General features: G+C 48.4%; 1 protein-coding gene across 1 annotated transcript in view; it reads right to left on the reverse strand.

Annotated features, from left to right (window-relative positions):
* The window catches only part of RAB11A (RAB11A, member RAS oncogene family), a 38,844-nt gene extending 19,484 nt beyond the window's left edge, over positions 1 to 19,360 (reverse strand). The window contains exons 1-3 of the mRNA XM_077263287.1: positions 19,200 to 19,360; positions 7,887 to 8,082; positions 6,714 to 6,907 (exon numbers count right to left, since the gene is read on the reverse strand). Of these exons, the coding sequence (XP_077119402.1) occupies positions 6,714 to 6,907; positions 7,887 to 8,082; positions 19,200 to 19,239 (430 nt within the window). The 5' untranslated portion in view covers positions 19,240 to 19,360. The remainder of the gene's footprint in view (positions 1 to 6,713; positions 6,908 to 7,886; positions 8,083 to 19,199) is intronic.
* Positions 19,361 to 26,759: the final 7,399 nt, after the last annotated feature.

Raw genomic sequence — 26,759 nt, forward strand, 5'->3', positions numbered from 1 at the left:
TAAGCATGCACATTAGACTTAAAGCAGTACTCCAGCAGGGTTTTTTTTTAATTGCACCGCTGGAGTGGTGCTTTAAATGCAAGTCCCCTGCCTGATACTCCCCTTCCGGTGTTTTCATCCATTTCCAGTGCCGCTCCTGTAGGTCTCCAGTGAAGAGTGACATGCCGGCAGCTCCAGTGTTTCCAGAAGCAGCGCAGACGAAGAGGTCACTTTCCAATACAAGTCTATGAGAGCTTGTTCTGACTATCATAGACTTGCATTGAGAGCTTGTGACGTAGCTTCTGACTTCCAGGCAGTTAGAAGCTACCGATACAAGATGGCGCTGACGGACCGGAGTGGTGCCGAAAAACGGTGAAGACAGCAGAGGGTGAGTATATGACCGGCTGCAAGATCTAACAGTTAAAAGAGCCACTCCAGCACTGAAGGAGTGGTGCTTTAACTCGACTGAAAACTGAAAAAAATACAAGGGCTGTTACAATACTTTAATACTGATGACCTAACTTGTGGATAGTTCACCATTATTAAATCTGTGCGGTTCTTCCACCCAGCAACCCCACCAACCAGCTATTCTCAGTGGCGCTGGAGGCTGCATGTTAGCTGCAGAGCTGAACAGCACAGCTCAGTGAGTTGTGCAGTGGGTGCTGCAGATCACTCCTAGTCATCTGAGTAGGAGCAAATCTGCATTACCCAGCAGTGGCCACTACATAGCTGACTGAGCTGTGCTGTTCAACTCCGCAACTGAAAATAGCTTATTCATGGGGGTGCCAGTTCGTGAACCCCGATGATCTGATATTGATGTCCTATTCTGTGGATAAGCAATCAGAGTTGGGTTCATCAATTTGAGGGACTTTGGTTCATTAGTCAGGTCAGCAGCCAGCCCCGCTAATCAACAGCCATGAGGGGGATCCTGGAAGCTGTTATTTGCAAACCTCCCAACCAGCAGCCAGAATTACTGACCTGGCCGATGAACCGAAGTCCCGGGAATAGATCCACCCAATGCTAGCCATCGGCATAAAAGCAGTTGAACAACACTTTAAGACTTATTAGACACTATCCAGAGTAAAATGTTGGTCACAACATTTTGAATATTAAACTTCCTAGAGCTGACCCCACGAGTCCCTGAGGAAACATCTCCACAGGTCCCTGCAAGATCGATACCAGGCAAGGGATTCTTCTTGACCAACACTCGTCACCAAACTTTCTTTTCCCATCTGCAGGAAGCCATATTTACCATTCTCCCCAAAACATTAATTGACCCAGACAAAGTGGAGATTGCCACACATCGTTAAAACCCAAATCCTCGCCCAGTTTGCTTCTTGGTCTTACATAAAGTTTTCCGCTATTCTCAGTTCTCACCTGGATCAACACTTCAGTGTGAGGATGACTAGCAGTACGTTTTCCTCCTAGCAGCCACCTCATTGACTCCTAAACTACATGTGTTCAGGACAAACACTCCCCATTTTCCTAATATAAAAAATGTTATCCAATTATTCTATACTGCTCTTGTTAATAGGTAAAGTTTAAGCCCACTTGTATCAAATGCAAGCCGTCAAATAACACTTTAGTTTAATCTCATTCATTCTCCCCTCCCTGCTCTCTGGATATCTAGAAGATCTTCACCACCCTAGTCTCATCTAATTTCAATACTAACCAGGTAGGGATCCACAGCCCAATTTCTCACCTTCGGTGCAGTATGCCACTTCTCAAGCATCCCTCAGATACAAGAGCTTCTGCTGAGACTTAATACTTATGGCACACAGGTCACCCTGCAATTTAGAATTATGGGCCCCAGGCAGTTTGAATGCCTAGTAACCACAGTGTCAGGGGCATTGAAGTTGCATCTTAATTTCAGTGGTCACAGAGCAGCTTGACCTTAAAGAGGTCTTTTATTTTATAATTTTTTTTCCTTTCTATAGGCCTAGTAACGGTCTATTCAGCCCGGCACTAGCTTAGAGTGGTCACGGACAGCTCCTACCAGAGATTCAGCTGCTCCATGTTGACAGAGCAGCTCTTCTTCTGGGCTGCTCTGTTGACAGGGCGTGAACGCAGTCGTCATGCTGATTGAAAGCCGGCATCCCGAAGTTAGGCCGCAGGGAGCCGGCTATCAATCAGCATGACATCAGCAGTCACGCCCTGTCAAAATAGAGCAGTAGAGAAGCCGTTGCTCTCTTAACGTGACATCAGCAGAAGCTGCTCAATCGCCAACAGGAGCGGTGTGTACTGTTCTGTGCCGGTAGAGATTATCACTGATCTTACGACGCTTCCGCTGCCCCATTGTAATGTCCGGGGAGGAGGGGGCGAAGTTTCGGCCGCGCATGCGCGGTCGAAAATGGCGGACTCGACGCACAAAAAAAGTTACATGTAACTTTTTTTGTGCCGGCGGTCCGCCAAAACACGACGCAACCGTCGCACGACGGTTGCGACGTGTGGCAATACGTCGCAATGCGTCGGTAATGTAAGTCTATGGGGAAAAAACGCATCCTGCAGACAACTTTGCAGGATGCGTTTTTTTCTCCTGAACGACACATTGCGACATATTGCAAACGACGCTATTGTGAAAGTAGCCTAAGGTGACATCATGGCTTCTAATCCAGCGCACACCATCAGAGTGACTTACACTAGATCCATGAAGGCAACGGGGGAGCATTCATCAATTTGTCACATCCACCACATAGCTGGCGCCTGTACAGTTTTTGGTATGGCTGGACAATCATGAGACTAGCAGTGAAGAAAACCTGACTGCTTCCTTGCTTAGTGTTGGGAAACTTTTCAGTGTCATTATCTGGTTATAGGTGTAAAATGATAACACAAGCCAACATTGAGAAAATCAGGAGGAAATAGTAGTGCTGGAGTTCTCCCGGTACCGGTCGAGTGCTGGAGTTCTCCCGGTACCGGTCGAGTGCTGGAGTTCTCCCGGTACCGGTCGAGTGCTGGAGTTCTCCCGGTACCGGTCGAGTGCTGGAGTTCTCCCGGTACCGGTCGAGTGCTGGAGTTCTCCCGGTACCGGTCGAGTGCTGGAGTTCTCCCGGTACCGGTCGAGTGCTGGAGTTCTCCCGGTACCGGTCGAGTGCTGGAGTTCTCCCGGTACCGGTCGAGTGCTGGAGTTCTCCCGGTACCGGTCGAATGCTGGAGTTCTCCCGGTACCGGTCGAGTGCTGGAGTTCTCCCGGTACCGGTCGAGTGCTGGAGTTCTCCTGGTACCGGTCGAGTGCTGGAGTTCTCCCGGTACCGGTCGAGTGCTGGAGTTCTCCTGGTACCGGTCGAGTGCTGGAGTTCTCCTGGTACCGGTCGAATGCTGGAGCTCTCCTGGTACCGGTCGAATGCTGGAGCACTCCTGGTACCGGCCGAATGCTGGAGCTCTCCTGGTAATGGTGCTCAGTGTCTTATGGACATTCTCAGCTTTCTGCAGAACACAGGAACATCCTGTAAGGTGACTCAGACAGCTAAATGCTGAGATCTGGGCGCTAACGTGACCTGCTCTGCACCGACTGACAGCAGCTGGTAGTGATCACTAGTAAGTGCGGAAACGAAGAGTTACAGGGAAAGGATCTGCAGAGGACATCGCACTGCTAATACATATAGAACTAACATTTTAGGGACACTACTTGCTCCTACCATTCTAATACCAGCAGTATGGGGAATATTGGCTTTCACATACAAAACAAGTCCAAAGACCTAAAGCCGCACAATATTTTATAGGATAATAAATTAAGATTTTCTATTGTAAGTTCGGCTCCGGTTGCACAAACCATTCTGCAGTGCCGCTCCTGTTGCATAATTAATACTTCTAGAAGTTGACAGACACTAGACTTCTGGAGATTTTTCTGAGACTGATGTTCTGCTGGGAAAAATTAGGCAGCAGGCCTCACATTTCCTACAGTGCGAGGATCTGCAGTGGAGCCAACTACGACATATACCATCACTTTAATATTGGTGGGGAGCTGAAATATGGGACTCACACCGATCCGGAGAATGCTTTATGCTATCAGGTTTTTCATGACCATGTCAATCCCAGCCACAAGAACTACAGCCAACACAATCCACATTAATACTTCTATATTTTAGTTGTTCTGCACAGGGGATGCAGTGCCAGAAAAAAAAAACGCAAGGGGGAGAGGCAGGGTGTCACAGGACCGAATTAGTGGTGCAGCCTCTTCATCCGCTGGGCTGGGATTTAGAAGGTCACATTTACGCCGATCATGAAGTCATGGCCTATCCAAGGGACATATCATCACTTTATAAAATGGAAATTACTCTTTAAAGGGAAATTCAGTGCAATCTGCCAGTAGCATGCTATAGCGCTGGAGGAGATGAACAGCTTGTAATCAGTGACTGACAGCTTTCCCTGTGCTCGAGTACATGTAGAGAAAGCTGTCAATCACCGATTAGCACCGCCGGACTGCACAGAAATAGTAGGGATGTCATTACATAAAATAGACGTTATAGTGCAGTGCACGGACTGGCCGGCAGCTCTCCCGATCCCAGCATGACAGCTGCATAGAAATACATGAAACTGTCAAGCTCGGGTCAGAAGAGCCGCCGGCCAGTCTGTGCATTGTGGTCCGATATATACAGCCAGCTGACCGCACCCTTACACTGAGTTTTTACCCACAAAACTATATGACCACTCTGTTCAGCTTCTACTGCTCTATAGCATCCCGCTGGCAGATTAAACTGCATTTCCAAGCCGACAATCTCCCTTTCACTTGCAAATCACTGTGTGTTAACTGTAAAGTTACCGTCACACTCAGCGACGCTGCAGCGATATAGACAACGAGCCGATCGCTGCAGCGTCGCTGTTTAGGTCGCTGTAGAGACGTCAAACACAGCAGCTCCAGAATGATGCAGGAGCGATCCTGTGACGTAACGGCGACTCACTTATCGTTGTCACAGGTCGTTAGCTCCATGTAAAACATTGCTGACATCGTTGCTTTTGCTGTCAAACACGACGATACACCCCGATCTGACGACCAAATAAAGTTCTGAACTTTCAGCAACAACCAGCGATATCACAGCAGAATCCAGATCGCTGCTGCGTGTCAAACACAACGAGATCGCTATCCAGGATGCTGCAACGTCACGGATCGTTGTCGTTGTAAAGTTGCTGAGTGTGAAGGTACCTTAAGGCTACAGAGCTGCAGTCACAATTCTGCTGGTTGTCATTAACAATGGTCACCTTTGTCAGACATCACAGCAGTCCAGCGAAGTTCCCATAATGCAGTGGGCTAGTTCAGGTTTCCTGCATCAGGTAAATATTTAGTGACTTTTACATGGGCTACACTTATCAAAAGGTAAATAGGATGGGTTTTTGTGCAGACACTGCACCAGCAAGCTATGATGGAAGAGTTCAGCTCTGAAGCCTGCAAAACTGTAGACTGCAACTGGGGATCTAAAGAGAGTAAATAAAGGGGTTGTCAAGTAAGATAATGCTCGACCGCTGCTCCATTCATTCTCTAGGAAACTTCTGGGAAAAGCTGTGCGCTGTGCTGGGCAATCACCTAGAGGATGAAGGGAGCAGCAGTCGGACATGTGCACTGGCGCTTCATTTTAATGGCGATAAAAGTACCCCATTCTGCTGATCAGTGCACGTCCTAGGAGTCCGACCCCCAATGATCTAAAAGCTGTCACCCTCATGGACAGATTATAAATGATCTTTATCGGATAACCCCTTTAATGTTCCCCTTATCGTTTTTCTTCAGAACTGATATAACTACACATACATACTGGAATACAGAGCTTAGAGCGAACCTGTCACCAGGTTTGGCCGATATGAGGCAACACCACATTTCAGGGCCGATATACAGCATTCTATAATGCTGTATATCTGCCCCCAACCTGACCTATAAGACAAGAAAAATATACTCACCTGCAGGGCGGTCCGGTCCGAGGGGCTGTCGCTTGTCTTAGTCCGGCGCCTCCTCTCCTTCTTGCTTTGTGTGAATGATGCCTCCCTACGTCATCCATCGTGTCTCCCTGGCACTGTGCTCCTGCGCAGGCGTACTTCTCTGCCCAGACCAGAGACACCTCTTGGACCGGACCACCCCACAGGTGAGTATAATAAAAGGTCTTTTTCCTCTCTTACAGGTCAGGTTGTGAGCATAAATAAAGCATGATAGAATGCGGTATATCAGCCCTGAAAGGTGATGGCCGTATCGCTTATCGGCCAAACCTGGTGACAGGTTCCCTTTAAATGTGCTCTTCAAGAACTAAAAGGAGGTTTGTAAATGGCTGGGATTTACATTTCCTATAGTCTAGTACAAAGATCTTCTGTTGGAAAAAAAAAATCTGAGGAACACGACCACATATATGTCAGAAAGTAAGTGAAACCACATGACATGCATAAAATGCAGTGTTCTGTACGCCTGATTTACATGGAGGCACTGAGCGCAGATCCTGAGCCTATAAATATGTTATTATGTAAAATGGAAGCTATGTGGTGTAATGTTATAAGAAGCTCCTGTGCTCTGCGGACATGGGACATACAAAATGTGCTGCAAGGACTGTTCAGTATTAGATGTAGCGCGTGACGTCACTGGACCCTATACTCGCTGTAGGAGAGGGAGTTATATAGTATTTCATAAGCAGAGGTGGTAAGCCTGGAAATATATATGATCATTACATGGCTACATACAGGACCCGGACTATAACTCCCCACATCTGTTTATCTCCTGATATGTTAGAAGTACAGTGGCATAACCATATAACAATAATGACCTGCAAAAGCACGGGCTTCGTCAGTGGGCACAGCTCTCAGGTGACGCAGGTCGCTCTTGTTGCCCACCAGCATGATGACTATGTTGTTGTCTGCGTGGTCCCGCAGCTCCTTTAGCCACCTTTCCACATTCTCGTAGGTGAGGTGCTTGGCAATATCATAGACCAGCAAAGCACCGACAGCTCCTCGATAATACCTGTAGGGAGAAGATAACATGTCAGACATGGATAAAGGAGAACACAAGTTACAGGATTCAAATCTGTGAAAAGGAGTCTACAACGGTGCCTCTATATGCCCCTGCTCGGTAATGAGGAGCAACACTCATCGGGGCGACACTTTTCAGGGCAGCAGTTTCTTCCAAACACGGCTGATGCCTTCCAGCGCAAACCCCAGTGTTCAGTGGCAATAAAAGGATGGCTTCCATTGAAGTCTATGCACAGTCATGGAGACTTCCCATGTACAACATGAATTTCCACTAATATGATGGGGACAAGTCTTAAAGGGAATCTGTCGCCCCAATTTTCACCTATAAGATGGGGCCACCGCCATCAGGGACTTATCTACAGCATTCTGTAATGCTGTAGATAAGCCCCCAATGTAACCTGCAAGATAAGAAAACCAGTTAGATTATACTCCCCCATGGGCGGTCCGGGTCCGGTCCGATGGGCGTCACGATCCAGGTCCAGCGCCTCCCATCTTTATACAATGACGTCCTCTTCTTTTCTTCCTGCTGTGGCTCATGTGCAGGCGTACTTTATCTGCCCTGTTGAGGGCAAAGTACTGCAGTGCACAGGTGCTGGGCCTCTCTGACCTTTCCCGATGCCTGTGCACTGCAGTACTTTGCTCTGCCCTCAACAGGGAACGAGCCGCAGCAGGAAGCAAAGAAGAGGACGTCATTGCATGAAGATGGGAGGCGCCGGACCCGGATCGTGACGCCTACCGGACCGCAGCGGGACCGCCCCTGGGTGAGTATAATATAACCTCTTTTTCTTACCTTTCAGGTTACATCGGGGGCTTATCTACAGCATTACAGAATGCTGTAGATAAGCCCCTGATGGCGGTGGCCACATCTTTTAGGCAAAAATTGGGGTGACAGATTCCCTTTAATCTGTCCCCTACGGGTGTTTCTAATGCATAAGCAACCTTCCCTCCACTATAACATATGGATGACTCACGCAGAGGTGATGGCGCGGTATCGTTCCTGTCCAGCCGTGTCCCAGATTTGAGCTTTTATTGTTTTCCCGTCCACTTGGATGCTTCTTGTGGCGAACTCCACCCCGATGGTACTTTTACTCTCTAAGTTAAACTCATTGCGGGTGAATCGAGACAGCAGGTTACTTTTGCCAACTCCAGAATCTCCGATCAGCACCACTGTAGAGAAAAGAAGAAAACATGTCACCAATATCTAACGCCCATATGTCAACGGCGTAGAGGTAGAAGACATTATTCACATTTAGTTACTAACCTACATGCCTAAAGGTAATGTGTTATTTTTGCTTTTCTAGTCTAAACAGAACTTTGGGCTGATATTTCCTGTTTTGAAGAGATGACTTTTCAGCAGTTATCTCATCATCACAGGCAGGAAAACAATGAAAGGTAGCACAGGAACCAGCATTCAGGACAGGTGATGGTAGAAGTTCCCAATCCCTCCCTGCCTTATGACCTCTGCACGGATCATGACTAGAAAATACTCCTTCCAGAAGCCAGCAAGTCGCTTTCTAGGAATCATACGGCTTAAGGAGTCGCTAAATGCTCTAAATCTCTTGTTAGAAGCTCAGACACAATGTGCGGAGATACAATTACAAATCTTCTGCACCCTAAGAGATATTATTTCCCACTATGTAAGAGAACAGGAGCCGATCTGCAGCACTCGGCAGGGGCTGCTACATATACACAATGCAGTGCTGTGTAATGCTTCTATCCAGCTATCTCTGGGGCAAATAACAGCTAATCAGTGGGGGTATCAGGTTTTGCACCCCCATTGGTGTGATAAGTCATCAATATAATGACAGCCTCTTTAAATGAGGTTTCTGGTTTAAAAAAACCAATGCCCTCAAGTTTGATTTAAAAAACAAAAGCAACCTGATTACTCACCCTCCCCAGGTCCAGCACAGTGTTCGCTAATGTTCCCAGTGTCTGATGCGGTCTGCTGTACCAAGATCATATCGACAGCGCTGCAGCCCATAAGTGAGGTGCTGGAGTAGACAGCACAAGCTGCCGAGAACACTGATTGGCTGCAGTGCTGCTGACACGTCAGTGGTGCAGACAACAGACACTAGGAACAGCAGCAAAGACTCTACGCAGCACACGGGATGTATGAATAATCAGCATCTAGGTGCCTCCATGGTGTAATAATAATAATAATAATAATACACCATCTGTATTTTTATGTAAAACAAGTTCCAACATTTTTAGAAACCAGTTATGGAGTAAAATAAAAGGAATACGGCCCCATTCGCAAATACATGATCTGCGAGAACAAGTACTCTGTCTCTGCACCTGAAGTGTCGGCCCGGGAACACAAAGCAGTCGCCAAGTATTAGTAACCCGTTAGCTTTAAATAAAAATGTGCAGCGGGACTGAAAGCCCCTGTAACAGGAGTTAGGAAGAGTCTATGGAATCTAGCCTGCATTTTTTTTTATCATATCGTGCTTCACAAGTGGATTGTCAGGGACTTTTTTTGCACATAGGCTTCTATGGATTCATTTTAAGGTAATTAGTCACCAGGTTTTGACACCTATTCTGAGAGCGGTGTAATATAGAGACAGACGCTGATTCCAAGGATGCGTCACTGACCAGGCTCTTTGCTGTAGTTTTCATAAAATCAGTTCCATCAGCAGGAGATTACCACTAGAGGACAAGTAAACACTGTGCCATGTAGTCCTCCATTGTCATTAGCTGGTATAACTCCTCCACCCACCACTGATTGGCAGCTTTGTGTACACTGTGCATAGGCAGCAAGCTGCCAATCAGTGGTGTGGGCAGAGTTATGCAGAGCTCGGCATTCAGAGAACTGATATATCTGCAACTCATGAAGTAGTGATTTTAGCTAAGTGACAGCAAGCAGCCCAGTAAGTTATATATAACTGGAATCAGGGTCTCTATACCTACATCATGCTGCTCATAGTTGAGATGATTCACTTAAAAAAAACAAAAAACGAAGAGAACAATTTCATGTCCCATTTTGCCTCTGGCTGTCGGTATAAATCAGTTGTAGAAATCCTGGTGATCACATCTGCGCACATTCCAGCTGCCAGAACCTGAAGGAAGGAGTGGGAGCGTCCTGCCCCGACGGTGAATCAGCATGGCTCACCTCTGCCTCATTGATGAGAAGTCATCAGGAACGCCCAGGTGCACCCGTCTGACAGGTCTCCCTGCTCCCGGGACACTTCCTTCTGAGGTGACGTATGAAGGAGACCTGCCCTTCAGCAAGCCTGAATGCTTCTGAAGAGGGAGAGGCCACTGTCCGCTCCTACACAGGGTTTAACCTTTACCTGGCGGGACACCTGTGTGCAACCCGCAAACTGCCATTGTAATGACAAACACAAAGGTGCAGGTACAGGCAAAAGTCCGTCCCCATATAGATCCTGATAGGGGCAATATCAGGGATGCAGTGTCCTCAAAGATATACGTCCTCATATAATGCTGAGAACGTGTAGGACACAGCAGATCTGGAGCAGCGCCGTGCCAGGCTCCGCATAGCTGTTATTACACACATCTATCATGATTGCCCAGACATTTTAAGAAATATTTTGCAAACATCGGTCAAACTACTGACAGTTTCCACACTGCACTAAACCTTGTGTCACTGACATTATTGATAGATCTGCGCTCAATGGTGGGATCCCTGGCCAGGTACTCGGCCACCCGCAGGTACTAGAATAGCGGGAGCAATGGAGGAAATGCAGGAGATAAGCAGCTCAGCATATTTGGGGTTATCAGGGCAGATTTATGAGGAATTTTCATTCACCTCCCCCAATCCAGGAGGGACTCAGGATAAAAGTATGCAGTAGCAGCAGACCTCTGTGCTGTCCAACAAAGGACTGACTACAGGGCAGGAGGGAAACCTGCAAATCCAGCACAGGGCGACCAAGGAGAAAGGATCAGGGTGCAGGAGCGCAGTACATGCATGCCAGGACAAGTACAGACATTCTGGAGGGAGCTCACTCCTCTGCCCCTCGGGGGTCTCCTGATACTGCCCGCTCCCTACACCGCTCTCAGACGTGTCATCCAGCCAAGAGACACATTCCACTCAATAATGGCAGGAAGTCATGTATGGAGAACCTTGGACACGTAAACAGACTTCTCCGACATAAAGAAGGTGTATAACAAAGAGGGACGGGCCAAAAAAATGTGGAGCCACCCAGAACTCCCAGCTGTGATGAGACATCACCTTTGGCCTTAGCACGGGGTTTCACAAGCATCGTCCTACAAAGCATGCGGTGAAGTCTGCAGCCTGCAGGAGCGACGCAATACGCCGTGTACCAGAGACTGCGGTGACTTCACAGGGCGTGCTGCCTGAGTCACCCACATAGGAGAGTGCAGGGCGGCTACTGTCAGCCCAGGGCTCTGGTCTCACCTTAACGCACAAATTATTTGTACCACGTTCTATATATCATTCATACATAAAGGTCCATTTAGATGGGACGATTTCAGGCCATTAACAAGTGGCGATCGGCCGCGCCGCCACTGATGGGCCGCGCCGCCATATAGAAAAGTCCCCATACAGCATTGTTTTAATGGCAGCATACCGGCTGTTTACATGGTGCGGTTTATTGCCAATGCTGAAGATTTCTAAAAGATCCAATCACCCACAAACGTCTGATACGTTGGGAAGGAGCGCGCTTACAAAAGGTCATTCGATTCTTGGCCACCTTTGATCCAATAGTAATCAGCACATCCCTAAAATAATCCACAAATCCTCTACTGATTCTCTTCTTTTATATCTTAAAGAGGTTGTGGTACAATGACAATGCATCAGCTATCTACAGAGGGGGTGACAGCAGGTAGGTCACTGAGGGTCCCGCTGATGTGACCCTAACACTGGAGCTGGAATCCCTTGTTCCCTGCTGGAATGGCTCAGCACTGCACATGCTCAGTCACCACCGCAGTCACACAGGGGACAAGGGATTGCCATTTTCTTGATTTGCAAGTGTCACAGCAGCAGGTACTTTGATCAGATTCATATCTGCTATTCTGTGAGCTGGCACCAGGTATATGTGAGCACCGCTCCATGAAGAAGGAGGACGTGGACCACCTGCAATCAGCAGCAGCAGGCGAGATTAATAAAACATAGCTTTTATAATAAACCTATATGCCCCAAGACTCCTGTCCTTACAAGGCCGGTCCACTGCTTTCCCTTTGATCTTATACGATGTGTGCACATGTCCTCCCATGATGACCTATGAGGAGAAACACAGGGCTATCTAGGGCAAACTACCGTATGCTGATGGAAAGCCGTGGACTGCCCTGGGAAGAGCAGGAGTCGTGGGGTATGTAGGGCCACTATACTGACCCATGGGGTATAATAGGGCTAATGTTCCTGACGAGGATTCGGCTTTCCTGTTACACCGGATGAGGAAGATCTTACTGTTCGCCCCGTCTCTGGGTGAGAGACTTCCAATTTTTCCATCCGATACATGTTAACATGTTGATATTTCCTCTTGCACTTCACATGCACCGTATATGACCACTGTCATTTTCAGGTATTTCCTGCAGAGTTTTCTAGAAGGGTCTAGTGTGTATACAGATATACTGTCCACCACTGTGGCTGTCTATGTTTATATAAAAACTGAGGCAGTTTTCATTTTTTATGCTTCTTCATTTTTATAATTAACGTTGAAAGTTTAGATGCCGGTAATTATTAAAAAAGTGTTATGAATCTCCCCTGTTATATCAAGCCTTGTGTGGCCTGTGTAAGAAAATCCGTCACCTCTTCTGACATGTCTGCGACTAAGTAACTGCAGTCCCCATAATGTAACTATTCTGGAGTTTCTTTTCTTAAAAAAACTTAATTGAGCTGTTCCTCTGTTATTCCTCGTGGGTGTTACCAGCTGGGAGGCGTGTCCTGCATAATCACTCACTGTCCAATCAGTGCTGGCAGTGATAATGTTCACACGTTGCGTTTTTTTTCTTCAGCTGGGTTTAACAGTGCCAGCAAAGTCAATGAGATTTCAGAAATCTGATGCACACAATGTTTTGTTTTTTTTTCCCCCGACTGTTGTCATGTTTTTTGCAAAATGCAGCTAGTCACTTGTTTCAGCGTTTTTCCACTGTTTTTCAATGGGTAATGACAAAAAGCTGCAAAAAAACAAAATCCAGGTGACGGGTTTTGATGCATTTTGGGTGCCAAAACTTTAAGTTGTATCATATTTTTTTTTATGTATTAAACTTTATAAGCATGCACTAGAGACAAATGTACCCTGACAAAAACACAGGGAAAGGGGGGGATAGCATCAAAAAGCAGAAAAAAAGCAAAGCCTGCTTTTTGTAAGAATTTGAGAACTTGGCCTTAGAAAAAAAAAAAGCTGCAAAAACGCACCCAGACTGCACAGGGACACACGCCTTTGACACGCTTTATGCTTTCTAAGAGGAACAGCACAAAACCTAGAAATGCTCCAGATCGGTTATATCATGGGCAATCCAAGTATTTACTATAATATACAAGCCAGGACAGGTGACAGATCCCCTTTAAAATAGGGCTAAAAATCTTAAAGGTGCAGTCTGGGACCAAAACAGATGCCCATTTCATGTGATAGGACATCAATATGACATTGGTGGGGGTGTGATTAGCTGAAATCCGCTGGAGCCCCTCTGTCACGAATCCGCCATATCAGGGTCCCCTCTATGCTGAATCCCCCTGCTCTCGGATGGGCCATGTGTCTCAGACTACGGTATGTGCCGTGGAAAGGTTTCCCTGGAACAAGGGTCACTTCAGTTAGATTTCCTGGTGACTTGTCTGCCAACAGCATAAATGCAGAAGTGAGATAAAAGTTCACCAGAAGCCTAGATATGGAAACAAATGGTAACTCAAGTGTATCCTACACAACCACAATCTGCAAACATCAGCTGAAAGACCCCCTACAATCTCAGCAGCTAATGTAGCGAACATGTGAAAACATGTAATATACAGAAACCACAACTACACAAACAGAAGGAGCCATCATAAGGGTCTGCAAAGGAATCACAGAAGTCACTAGTCTGCTGCTAGATCCACACCTATCAATGCTGACACAGACGCTGCCAACCAGGTCCCCCGGTCCATGCAGTCACTCTCCCATTAGTGTGAATTACTATAAGGCCGGAGACACACTGGTGCGAGATACGGCCGAGTCTCGCTGGTTAAAAGCAAGCTGTGGCACCTGCACTCCGGAGAGGAGCGTGCAGCTGCATAGCAAAACATGGAGCCGCACGCTCCGCTCCGGAGTGCCGGTGCCACAGCTTGCTTTTAACCAGCGAGACTCGGCCGTATCTCGCACCAGTGTGTCTCCGGCCTTATAATGATGATACATAGTATAGTGACGTCTGCAAGCATCGGATCACCTGCACGTTACCACTACACAGGGTAGGACCCTCGGGCCACCATCAGTGCAGACATTACCAGGATGGCGGACTATATACTAGGCCCTATGACTACATCCCCAGCACTGAAGAAGGGGGTCAGCAGACATTTACAGGACGGCAATTAACAATGTAATGGTCCTCTATATCAGTGTCCCCCAACTCCGGTCCTCAAGACCCACCAACAGGTCATGTTTTCAGGATTTCCTTAGTATTGCATCACCTGCACAGACAACCATTCCATCACCTATGCAATACTAAGGAAATCCTGAAAACATGACCTGTTGGTGGGGAACCCTGCTCCAGATATATGTATATAAGAGCAGACCTGGGAGCCCTGCACAGGGGCCACAGGAGTCTAGCACAACTCCTAGCTCGCCCCACCAGACATTCCTGCCTCCCAGAGGTCAAACTGTGCTCAGACTACTGACCCCGAACACAACTCAAAGTCCATAACAGGCAAAGGGCCCAGATTATTAATCAGCAGCAGAGGTGACAGCGGCACACGGCACTGTGGGGCAGACGGCAGGACATTTACTCACTAACCAGGTAGTTAAAAGAACACCAGGTCTATTAGCCATATTATTTATAGTTGGAGGCTTTCTATTCTCCCTGTTATCAGCCATTTCAGGCCAGGGAGAGGCTGACTGTGGTGTTATTGAAAAGGATTAGAAACAGGAAAGCCAGAACAATGTCTGCCCCCCATGATCAGCACGTCATCTCCTGTGCTTCCCCCTCTAGATACAGTCATGTGCAGGTGATATCAGGAGCTCTCACTACAAGTGGCCACAATCATTAGCTTTGAAGTCCCTTTAATATCACCCAATGACAGGCAAAAGGTCCATTACTGTTAGGTAAAAAGATGTACAGATCCTGGCCCCGAGCCACATCCTAAATCCGTAGACGGAGCCCCGCTCCTACCTGATGGGATCTCCGGCACAGCGTCTGATCAGTAGGCCGGGCATTATGTCATGTGTCACACTACTATCATGACATAGAGCTGGGCCTACCAATCAGAAGAGAAACGCCAAGGACCCCGCCAGGTAGGAACAGAGCACTGGTCCTGTGTCTGCGGACCATCAATGTGGCTCTGGACCAGGACCCTGAAAAGCTTTTTGCTCAACTCTAGTATGTTACATCAAAGAGTTAATTAGCACAGACCCAAATTGTATTAATGAAGGGACAGCAAGCTTGGGGTTATGCCAGAAAGGGATTCTAAGGAGCTAACCCTAAAAGAGGACCGATACTTAGGGCTGGTGCATTGGCCATGTCAGGAACATGTGGTCACTGAGTGGGAGTCCTGCCTCCCGGGATCTGCAGCTCTTCTTTTGATTAGCCGGCCCAGAGAGGCGACGTGTCATGCCACAACGATGAAGTCAGACAGGTAATCAAGAAGTGCTGCGAAAGCCAGGAGGGTAGGAAGCCGTTCTCAGCGCGACCAAAGATAAACAACATGGCCAGTGGGCATCGATTCTCTACTACACGCTTCACTGGATGAGATCCACACGTATGTACTTGGGGACACATGTTAGGTGACGTAGTAATCATGGGGGCAGGCCTGTATCTGGACAACCAAGAAAATAAAACAGCCTAGCACAAACCTAACGGATGATAGAAAGGAACAACAGGATTTAAAAAAAAAAATCTCGCTCGGCATTTCAAAGGTAAAATCCAAAACCAGGCCAAGAACTTGGGGAGATTTCAAAGTCTGAGTTGTCCTAAAGGTAAATTGTGCAGAAAACCAGGACAGGTTATAATACGTATTCATGAAGGAGTCGCTCACACTCCCGAATGACTAATCGGTGCAGGAGCCAAAATCACACAGATGACTGCGCTGCAACAGGTCTGTCCACCATAGAGGAGCTGCTGGGAAGGAAGCGCCGGGGCCACCTCCTCTAGAACACACACTTATACCGCGCCGTGGGGTAAGGACGGGAAAGCTGACCTGACCCCAAACTGACAGCTGGGGACATGCCTATGAGTTTAGGGCAGGATATTAGTGGCCGCCTCCATACACCACAGTCTGTAGTGGGACCGCAAAACTCAGAGGTGGCAATCCAGCCTCAAAGGGAAGGAGAAGGAACGCAGAATACCTTTTGTTTGTTTGTAAGAAAAAAAACTGATGAAGTAGTGTCAGTAAAAGTGGACACAAATCAGATGAAAATCTGACTCAGTCTGCAGCTCAACCACAGCTGGAGACCACCGCTATTAGGTCAGGTGGTGGGTTTGCACTTTGACCACAGCTGAAGAACCACAGGCCACACTGCTGTAGGTGAGAAGGGGTTAAAAAGCGCTCCATGAGGTTACATCAGAAGAGACTGATCAATCCTGGAGATGATAATCTGCTGAACACATTATCTTCCACACAACAGGAGGGGTTAACAGACAGCAATGCAACTACTGAGGATTTAAGGAAACAGCACTGCAATCAGTGGAGGCCTAGATCACCGACACTGCAGGGTACAGCGGGCGCCCTGACCATCGGATACCGAGTGTACTGATGCAGCAGAGCTGACATGGAACCTGATCCTGTGCGTGAGCAGATGTAGCAGGTTTACCTGCAGTCCTATGTAACACCGCATGTCCCAGGATCTGAGCTCAGCTACATCTGTATATTATAGGAGACGTTATATAAATTATACAGGTGACTCCTATTACATACAACATTATAGGTGACATTGTGTATTACAGTATGTATTCTATACTTGTGACCCCCATCCCATATGATGTGCGGGCCCTGCTCTATACAGTACATGTACCCCCACCACATATGTGCCTGCTGTATACATGCGATCCTCCCCATATATGTGCCTGCTGTATACATGCGATCCTCCCCATATATGTGCCTGCTGTATACATGCGATCCTCCCCATATATGTGCCTGCTGTATACATGCGATCCTCCCCATATATGTGCCTGCTGTATACATGCGATCCTCCCCATATATGTGCCTGCTGTATACATGCGATCCTCCCCATATATGTGCCTGCTGTATACATGCGATCCTCCCCATATATGTGCCTGCTGTATACATGCGATCCTCCCCATATATGTGCCTGCTGTATACATGCGATCCTCCCCATATATGTGCCTGCTGTATACATGCGATCCTCCCCATATATGTGCCTGCTGTATACATGCGATCCTCCCCATATATGTGCCTGCTGTATACATGCGATCCTCCCCATATATGTGCCTGCTGTATACATGCGATCCTCCCCATATATGTGCCTGCTGTATACATGCGATCCTCCCCATATATGTGCCTGCTGTATACATGCGATCCCCCCCATATATGTGCCTGCTGTATACATGTGATCCCCTTATATGTGCCCTGCTGTATACATGCGATCCTCCCCATATATGTGCCCTGCTGTATACATGCGATCCTCCCCATATATGTGCCTGCTGTATACATGCGATCCTCCCCATATATGTGCCTGCTGTATACATGCGATCCTCCCCATATACACTCACCGGCCACTTTATTAGGTACACGTGTCCAACTTCTTGTTAACACTTAATTTCTAATCAGCCAATCACATGGCGGCAACTCAGTGCATTTAGGCATGTAGACATGGTCAAGACAATCTCCTGCAGTTCAAACCGAGCATCAGTATGGGGAAGAAAGGTGATTTGAGTGCCTTTGAACGTGGCATGGTTGTTGGTGCCAGAAGGGCTGGTCTGAGTATTTCAGAAACTGCTGATCTACTGGGATTTTCACGCACAACCATCTCTAGGGTTTACAGAGAATGGTCCGAAAAAGAAAAAAAATCCAGTGAGCGGCAGTTCTGTGGGCGGAAATGCCTTGTTGATGCCAGAGGTCAGAGGAGAATGGGCAGACTGGTTCGAGCTGATAGAAAGGCAACAGTGACTCAAATCGCCACCCGTTACAACCAAGGTAGGCCTAAGAGCATCTCTGAACGCACAGTGCGTCGAACTTTGAGGCAGATGGGCTACAGCAGCAGAAGACCACACCGGGTACCACTCCTTTCAGCTAAGAACAGGAAACTGAGGCTACAATTTGTACAAGCTCATCGAAATTGGACAGTAGAAGATTGGAAAAACGTTGCTTGGTCTGATGAGTCTCGATTTCTGCTGCGACATTCGGATGGTAGGGTCAGAATTTGGCGTAAACAACATGAAAGCATGGATCCATCCTGCCTTGTATGGAGCATCTTTGGGATGTGCAGCCGACAAATCTGCGGCAACTGTGTGATGCCATCATGTCAATATGGACCAAAATCTCTGAGGAATGCTTCCAGCACCTTGTTGAATCTATGCCACGAAGAATTGAGGCAGTTCTGAAGGCAAAAGGGGGTCCAACCCGTTACTAGCATGGTGTACCTAATAAAGTGGCCGGTGAGTGTATATATGCCTGCTGTATACATGCGATCCTCCCCATATATGTGCCTGCTGTATACATGCGATCCTCCCCATATATGTGCCTGCTGTATACATGCGATCCTCCCCATATATGATGTGCCCTGCTGTATACATGCGATCCTCCCCATATATGATGTGCCCTGCTGTATACATGCGATCCTCCCCATATATGATGTGCCCTGCTGTATACATGTGATCCCCATATATGTGCCTGCTGTATACATGCGATCCCCTTATATGTGCCTGCTGTATACATGCGATCCTCCCCATATATGTGCCTGCTGTATACAGCACATGTACCCCCACCACATTTATGATGTGCCCTGCTGTATGTGACACCGGCACAGCCCGCATCCCCCGGCCGCCGCCGCCATTCTCCTCCCCTCTCTGCGGTGACACTCGGCCATCCTCTCGGCCCCTCCACGTTAGTCTATATGTCTCCGCCGCCAGGGTTCTGTCATCTGCACCCCATCTCCGCCGCCATTATAGCCCCGTCTCCCCCCACGGCTGCCCTCGTCCTCCGTCGCCGCTCCCGCTTCTACCTTTGAACAGATAGTCATATTCGTCGTCCCGGGTTCCCATGCTGGCGCTTCGTGTAGTGCTCCGGATCTGCAGCTATCGGCAACAACCGACAAATCTCCAGGAAGCCCGGCTGTGACCGAACCCCTCCCTGAAACAGGAACAACGCTTCCGCCCAGTACCAACCGGAAACAAGTATGCAGCACTTCCGGGTTCAATGGGGCATAGTGCCGCCATCTTTGTACACCCTCGTCGCCGTGCCATTTGTGGCTTTGTTTCGGTATCTCTTTCCTTGTTGCCGGTTTATTATGAAAAGTTGAGTTGGTTTATAGGTGTAGATTCTGAAATAAATCACTTAAAGTTGCTGCAAGGGCGGTGTGACAGAGCGCAGTGAGAGGCGCAAAATGGCGGCGCTTTGTTCTGCAGGAGGTGTTGCAGTATGGCAGGGGGTGGGCAGTCCGCTGTGACACTGCGGGCACGGAAGGAAACACAAGCAGCTGCAGCGTCCGAATGCGCTTTGGTACAAGATGAAGCACAACACTGAGAGGAAGCAGAGCGGGGGCAGAGGGCTGGAAGGAGGCAAAGCGCAGAGAGGAGGGAAAGCGCGGAGAGGAGGCAGAGCACCGAGGGGGCAGAGGGCTGAGAGGAGGGAAAGCGCTGAGAGGAGGGAAAGCGCGGAGAGGAGGCAGAGGGCTGAGAGGAGGCAAAGCGCTGAGAGGAGGGAAAGCGCGGAGAGGAGGCAGAGCACCGAGGGGGCAGAGGGCTGAGAGGAGGGAAAGCGCGGAGAGGAGGCAGAGGGCTGAGAGGAGGGAAAGCGCGGAGAGGAGGCAGAGGGCTGAGAGGAGGCAGAGGGCTGAGAGGAGGCAAAGCGCGGAGAGGAGGCAAAGCGCGGAGAGGAGGCAGAGGGCTGAGAGGAGGGAAAGCGCGGAGAGGAGGCAGAGGGCTGAGAGGAGGCAGAGGGCTGAGAGGAGGCAAAGCGCGGAGAGGAGGCAGAGCACCGAGGGGGTAGAGGGCTGAGAGGAGGGAAAGCGCGGAGAGGAGGCAGAGCACCGAGGGGGTAGAGGGCTGAGAGGAGGGAAAGCGCGGAGAGGAGGCAGAGCACCGAGGGGGTAGAGGGCTGAGAGGAGGGAAAGCGCGGAGAGGAGGCAGAGCACCGAGGGGGTAGAGGGCTGAGAGGAGGGAAAGCGCGGAGAGGAGGCAGAGCACCGAGGGGGTAGAGGGCTGAGAGGAGGGAAAGCGCGGAGAGGAGGCAGAGCACCGAGGGGGTAGAGGGCGGAGAGGAAGCAGAGCTCGGAGAGGTGGCAGAGGGCTGAGGGGAGGCAAAACGCGGAAAGGGGGCAGAGGGCTAAGAAAAAGCAGGGCGGAGAGGGGGCAGAGGGCTGAGAGGAAGCAGAGCTCGAAGAGGGGGCTGAGGGGAGGTAAAGCGCGGAGAGAGGGCAGAAGGCTGAGGAGGCAAAGCGTGGAGAGGAACAGAGGGCTGAAAGGAAGCAGAGCGTGGAGAGGGCTGAAAGGCAGAGCGCGGAGAGGAGGCTAAGAGGGGGCAGAGCGCTGAGAGGAAGCAGGGACTTGGACAGGAGAGGAGCGATTCGGCTGCAGCGGTTCCTTGGTGTAATAGTTAGCACTCTGGACTCTGAATCCAGCGATCCAAGTTGAAATTTCAGTGAGACCTAAGATTTTCTTTCCTTCCCCAGCGGCAGAACTTTCTAGATACAATCTGCATAATACACGACATGTCCTGATCATCAGACGGTTTTGCTGGATTTTTCCAGGTCTTGTAGGATTCTCTCAGGTGATGGGAATGCTGCAGACCCCACAGTCACAGGATGCGGCACCATTACACCCCAGCTTACACCGTGGCGATGGGACTTTCCATTTATATTTAAAGGCTCCACCACATATATTACCTGTAGATATATTACATGGTTTAGGCCTCGATCACATCCAAAGTGCTCTTACAGCAATCGGTCATAAGTGGTGTCCATCCAACGTCAACGGTATCCTGTATCCGGGTTCTGCACAAGCGCAGATAGCTGCATCGCACTTAGGTAACTGACGAGTATATGTTAGGCTACGTTCACATTTGCGGTCGGCGCCGCAGCGTTGGGCGCCGCAGTGTCGCCGCATGCGTCATGCGCCCCTATATTTAACATGGGGGCGATGGACATGCGTTGCACTTGCGTTTTGCGCCGCATGCGTCCCTGCGGCGCCCGCGTCCGGGCGCAGAGGACCCGGACGTCCAAAATCAATGAAAAAAAGGACGCATGCGGCGCAAAACGCAGCGTTGTGCATGCGTTTTGCTGCGTTTTTGTTTGCGTTGTGCGTTGCGGCGCCGACGCTGCGGCGCACAACGCAAATGTGAACGTAGCCTAAAGGGCGTTTCTCGGAACTTACCTTTTTTTCCAAAATGCTCTCAATTTGTTTAAAAAAAAAGGTACAGCAATTTCTGTTTCTCTTATACTCTGCCATCTCATTCCAATGGCGCCCGATTCCCTTCCAGTCTCTTTCTTCCACCTCAGGGACGTACGACAGCTGCAGCCAATCACTAGCTGGAGTTGGTAACCAGAGTGGGAAAGTAGACAAGACACTAACGATGAGCAGATTCACAATACCTAGCTTCGACCTCTGTTCTTTGCAGACATCTTTTGCTGCTTCTTAGGCTCCATGTCTCCATATTAGGGGTTGTCACTAGGCCTAACCCAACGTCATGATGCTGCAGAGTCCTAGAAAGCGACACACATCCCATCCTTGTCCTCTTCTCCAGAACCCATCATTGTCCTCTCCACATCCCATCATTACCCTCTCCCACACATCCCATCTTTACCTTCTCCCACACATCCCATCATTGTCCTCTCCACCACAACCCTTCATTACCCTCTCCCTCACATAGGGTTGAGCGACTTTTGGTTTTTTAGGATCGAGTTGGGTTTTGTGAAACCCGACCTTCTCGAAAGTCGGATCGCGTGAAATCGCCGATTCTACTGTAAAGTCGGGTTCCGAACCGGAACACGAAACCCAATGCAAGTCAATGTGATTTTATTCTCTCTCTCTCTCTCTCCCCTCCGTGCAAAGCATATGTTGTGTTTGACTGCGGAAATCACTGCAGCCCGAACGGTAATATGGCTCTATGACGCCGCAGAAGCCAGGCCGGAACCTATGTCATCACGCTGCCCACACTCCTTAATTGGCTGAAAAAATGGCGGGGAAGGCGTCATACAAAACGCGACTTTGGCGCCAAGATCGCCGACCACGTGGCCGATCCCACGCTGGAGTCGGGTCGGGTTTCACGAAACCCGACTTTGCCAAAAGTCGGCGACTTATGAAAATCAACGATCCGTTTCGCTCAGCCCTACCCTCACATCCCATCATTGCCTTCTCCCACACATCCCATCATTGCCTTCTCCCACACATCCCATCATTGTCCTCTCCGCCACAACCCTTCATTGCCCTCTCCCTCACATCCCATCATTACCCTCTCCCACACATCACATCATTGCCCTCTCCCCCACATCCCATCATTACCTTCTCCCACACATCCCATCATTGTCCTCTCCACCACAACCCTTCATTGCCCTCTCCCTCACATCCCATCATTACCCTCTCCCTCACATCCCATCATTACCCTCACCTATACATCCCATCATTGCCTTCTTCCACACATTCCATCATTGTCCTCTCCCTCACATCCCATCATTGCCTTCTCCCACACATTCCATCATTACCCTCTCCCATACATCCCATCATTGCCTTCTCCCACACATTCCATCATTACCCTCTCCCACACATCCCATCATTGCCCTCTCCCACACATCCCATCATTGCCTTCTCTCACACATCCCATCATTGTCCTCTCCACCACAACCCTTCATTGCCCTCTCCCTCACATCCCATCATTGTCTTCTCCCACACATCCCATCATTGCCCTCTCCCTCACATCCCATCATTACCCTCTCCCACACATTCCATCATTTTCCTCTCCCTCACATCCCATCATTGCTTTCTCCCACACATTCCATCATTGTCCTCTCCCACACATTCCATCATTACCCTCACATCCCATCATTACCCTCTCCCACACATCCCATCATTGCCCTCTCCCACACATCCCATCATTGCCCTCTCCCACACATCCCATCATTACCCTCTCCCTCACATCCCATCACTACCCTCTCCCACACATCCCATCATTTTCTTCCACACATTCCATCATTGTCCTCTCCCTCACATACCATCATTGCCTTCTCCCACACATTCCATCATTGTCCTCTCCCACACATTCCATCATTACCCTCACATCCCATCATTACCCTCTCCCACACATCCCATCATTGCCCTCTCCCACACATCCCATCATTGCCCTCTCCCACACATCCCATCATTACCCTCTCCCACACATCCCATCATTACCCTCTCCCTCACATCCCATCATTTTCTTCCACACATTCCATCATTGTCCTCTCCCTCACATACCATCATTGCCTTCTCCCACACATCCCATCATTGCCCTCTCCCTCACATCCCATCATTACCCTTTCCCACACATTCCATCATTTTCCTCTCCCTCACATCCCATCATTGCTTTCTCCCACACATTCCATCATTGTCCTCTCCCACACATTCCATCATTACCCTCACATCCCATCATTACCCTCTCCCACACATCCCATCATTGCCCTCTCCCACACATCCCATCATTGCCCTCTCCCACACATCCCATCATTACCCTCTCCCTCACATCCCATCATTACCCTCTCCCACACATCCCATCATTTTCTTCCACACATTCCATCATTGTCCTCTCCCTCACATACCATCATTGCCTTCTCCCACACATTCCATCATTGTCCTCTCCCACACATCCCATCATTGCCGTCTCCCACACATCCCATCATTGCCCTCTTCCACACATCCCATCATTGCCTTCTCCCACACATCCCATCATTGCCTTCTCCCACACATCCCATCATTGCCTTCTCCCACACATCCCATCATTGCCTTCTCCCACACATCCCATCATTGCCTTCTCCCACACATCCCATCATTGCCTTCTCCCACACATTCCATCATTACCCTCTCCCACACATCCCATCATTGCCTTCTCTCACACATCCCATCATTGTTCTCTCCGCCACAACCCTTCATTGCCTTCTCCAACACATCCCATCATTGGAGAAAAAAGTCATACTCACCTCTCCGCTCGTTCCCCCGCTGCTTCTTTCTTTGTCCCCGGCAACTTTCTCTCTGACATAGGCGTGCATTGCATGCTGACGTCATCAAGCTGCATGCGCTTGTGTCAGAGTGAAAGTGCTGGGCAGGAAGCAGAGGATGGATTCCTGCAGCTCTGCTGCCATTTTATCCTAATGCACACAAAAATCAATAAGCATGTATTGTAAATGGCCGAGAGCATATTCAAAAATCAGGTATTGCTCTCCCAATATCAAAACAAGTCTATAGGAGCATCACTCCCAATAGGACATATTATATACTAGCGAAAAGAGGGAGCATAGACACTAAAATAAAAATCACAAAATTTTATTAATGAAGTACAGAAAAAACCATACAAGAAAATATAAATAAATGAATTATAAATACATGACAGAATACATAAAAGATTCCAACATGTAAACAAAAGGAGAACCAACCAGTACACTAAGGGGTAGGACACATATCTAGTGTATGACCTGGGTAAGTATTATTAGTCCACAAAGGTAATATGTACTCCCATCATGGGAGAAAGATCTATACAGGACCAACGCCTTATGTCACCTAGTACATCATTATATCCCAGTGTGTATATCCCGCCAAGGCCATAAGGACTTACCCATAATGGATCAGGATACGTGTGTAGCCTACCCGCTACCCCTGACGCGCGTTTCGCTTGATCGCTTCTTCAAAGGCAATGGCAGCGTTAACGGACTACGTTATGCCGCGGTGTAACGTAGTCCGTTAAACGCGGTCACATAACGCAATGTGACCCTAGCCTTATGATCCAGCTCGTTTCTTTGGTTTTCATGTTCTTGAAGGGGCTGTCCACTAACAGGATAGGATAACACCTTCTCAAATTGAATAGTCCTCTTTATAAAACAGAAACGCCATATTCTCATCCCTGTCATCGCTGTCAGGAGTGGGACTCACTGGGCTTGCATGATACTGATCCACGTGAGCCGTGCAGCCAATCAGTGGCGGCTATTGGGCTGCCGCGCTCTCACTTCCTTTGGATGAATCTTGAACAAAAGCGCTAGGTGAGCGCTAGGTGCTGATCTTTAAAGGGACTCTGTCAGAACAGAATTACTGTTCAAACCAAAATATTTAGAATTGAGAGTCCTCAGTGGTTGATACCTTTTAATGGCTAACTGAAAAGATGGTAACAAACTGAAAAGATGGTAACAAATTGCAAGCATTCGAGACTACACAGGTCGACTCTCAATTCTAAATATTTTTCTATCTACTGGCTAACACGGGACCAAGATATATATCTTTCCTGTTCAAACCAAGTACAGGCGCTCGGTGCATCATGGCAGGGTCAAATATTTACACCTATCCACCTGCTTGTTTTCCCCTATCTCTACACCCCTTCTTCTTTGATTGAAAGCTTGGGCTTCAGAGACCTGGAGAAGGGCAGAGATATATGGAAAACAAGCAGGTGGAAAGGTGCACTTAAAGAGGATTTCAAGGACTATTTTCTTTACTATGGGCCTAAGAACTGACCGACACGTAGTTGCTAACTACCTGCCTATTCTACTCAGAGCCGTGACGGACTGCTCTTGCCAGCTATTCAGTTGCTCCACCTAAACAGAGCAGTTCTTCCTCTTTTGGACGGAGTCTGTCGATGGGGCATGACTGCTGATGTCATGCTGATTGATAGCTGGCTGTCAATCAGCATGACATCGGCAGTCAAACCCTGTTGACAAAGTAGGGTGGAAGAGAAGCCGCTGTCAATCTCTGACAGCGGCATATAACACGCTCCATTGGGGGGGTGATTGCACTCGTCCATCTGCGTGCCCTTGATGTTATCCTGCGGCACCGATGGACTGCCATGACAGCCAAGGTCTGCTGATAACCCCAGTGCCTGTCATCACAGCACTCCTGTGATAAACCAGTCTGTAGCTGGCGTTCATAGGAGACAGTGATTATTGTATATACAGGAATACTGTGAAATTTCTGTATATAACACATGCAATCCGATGATCACAGCTTCAAGTCCCCTAAGGGGAATAACAAAAACAGTTAAAAGTGGGAAAAAAATGTTTTCAAATAATATGAAAAAATAACAGTTCCAATTACCCCACTTTCTCCTCCGTTAAAGATTAATAAATAAAAAAATTAGACATATTAGGTATTGCTGCTTTTGTAAAAGTCAGCTATTTATCATTAATATTTAAAATAAATTCATCCAATTTCTTAAATGGTACCAAGAAGGAAAAAAAGATCAAAACAAAAATGTGTTTTTTCAGCAGCCATAACAGAACAAAAAAATGTTATAGCAGGCAATCAAAACTTTGTATCTACCCCAAAATGTTAACAATAAAAACATTGACTAGGGCGCAAAAAAACAAGCACTCACACAGCTCCACATCTCGATATAC

Source organism: Ranitomeya variabilis, chromosome 5 (assembly GCF_051348905.1).
Source record: "Ranitomeya variabilis isolate aRanVar5 chromosome 5, aRanVar5.hap1, whole genome shotgun sequence".
Lineage (NCBI taxonomy): Eukaryota > Metazoa > Chordata > Amphibia > Anura > Dendrobatidae > Ranitomeya > Ranitomeya variabilis.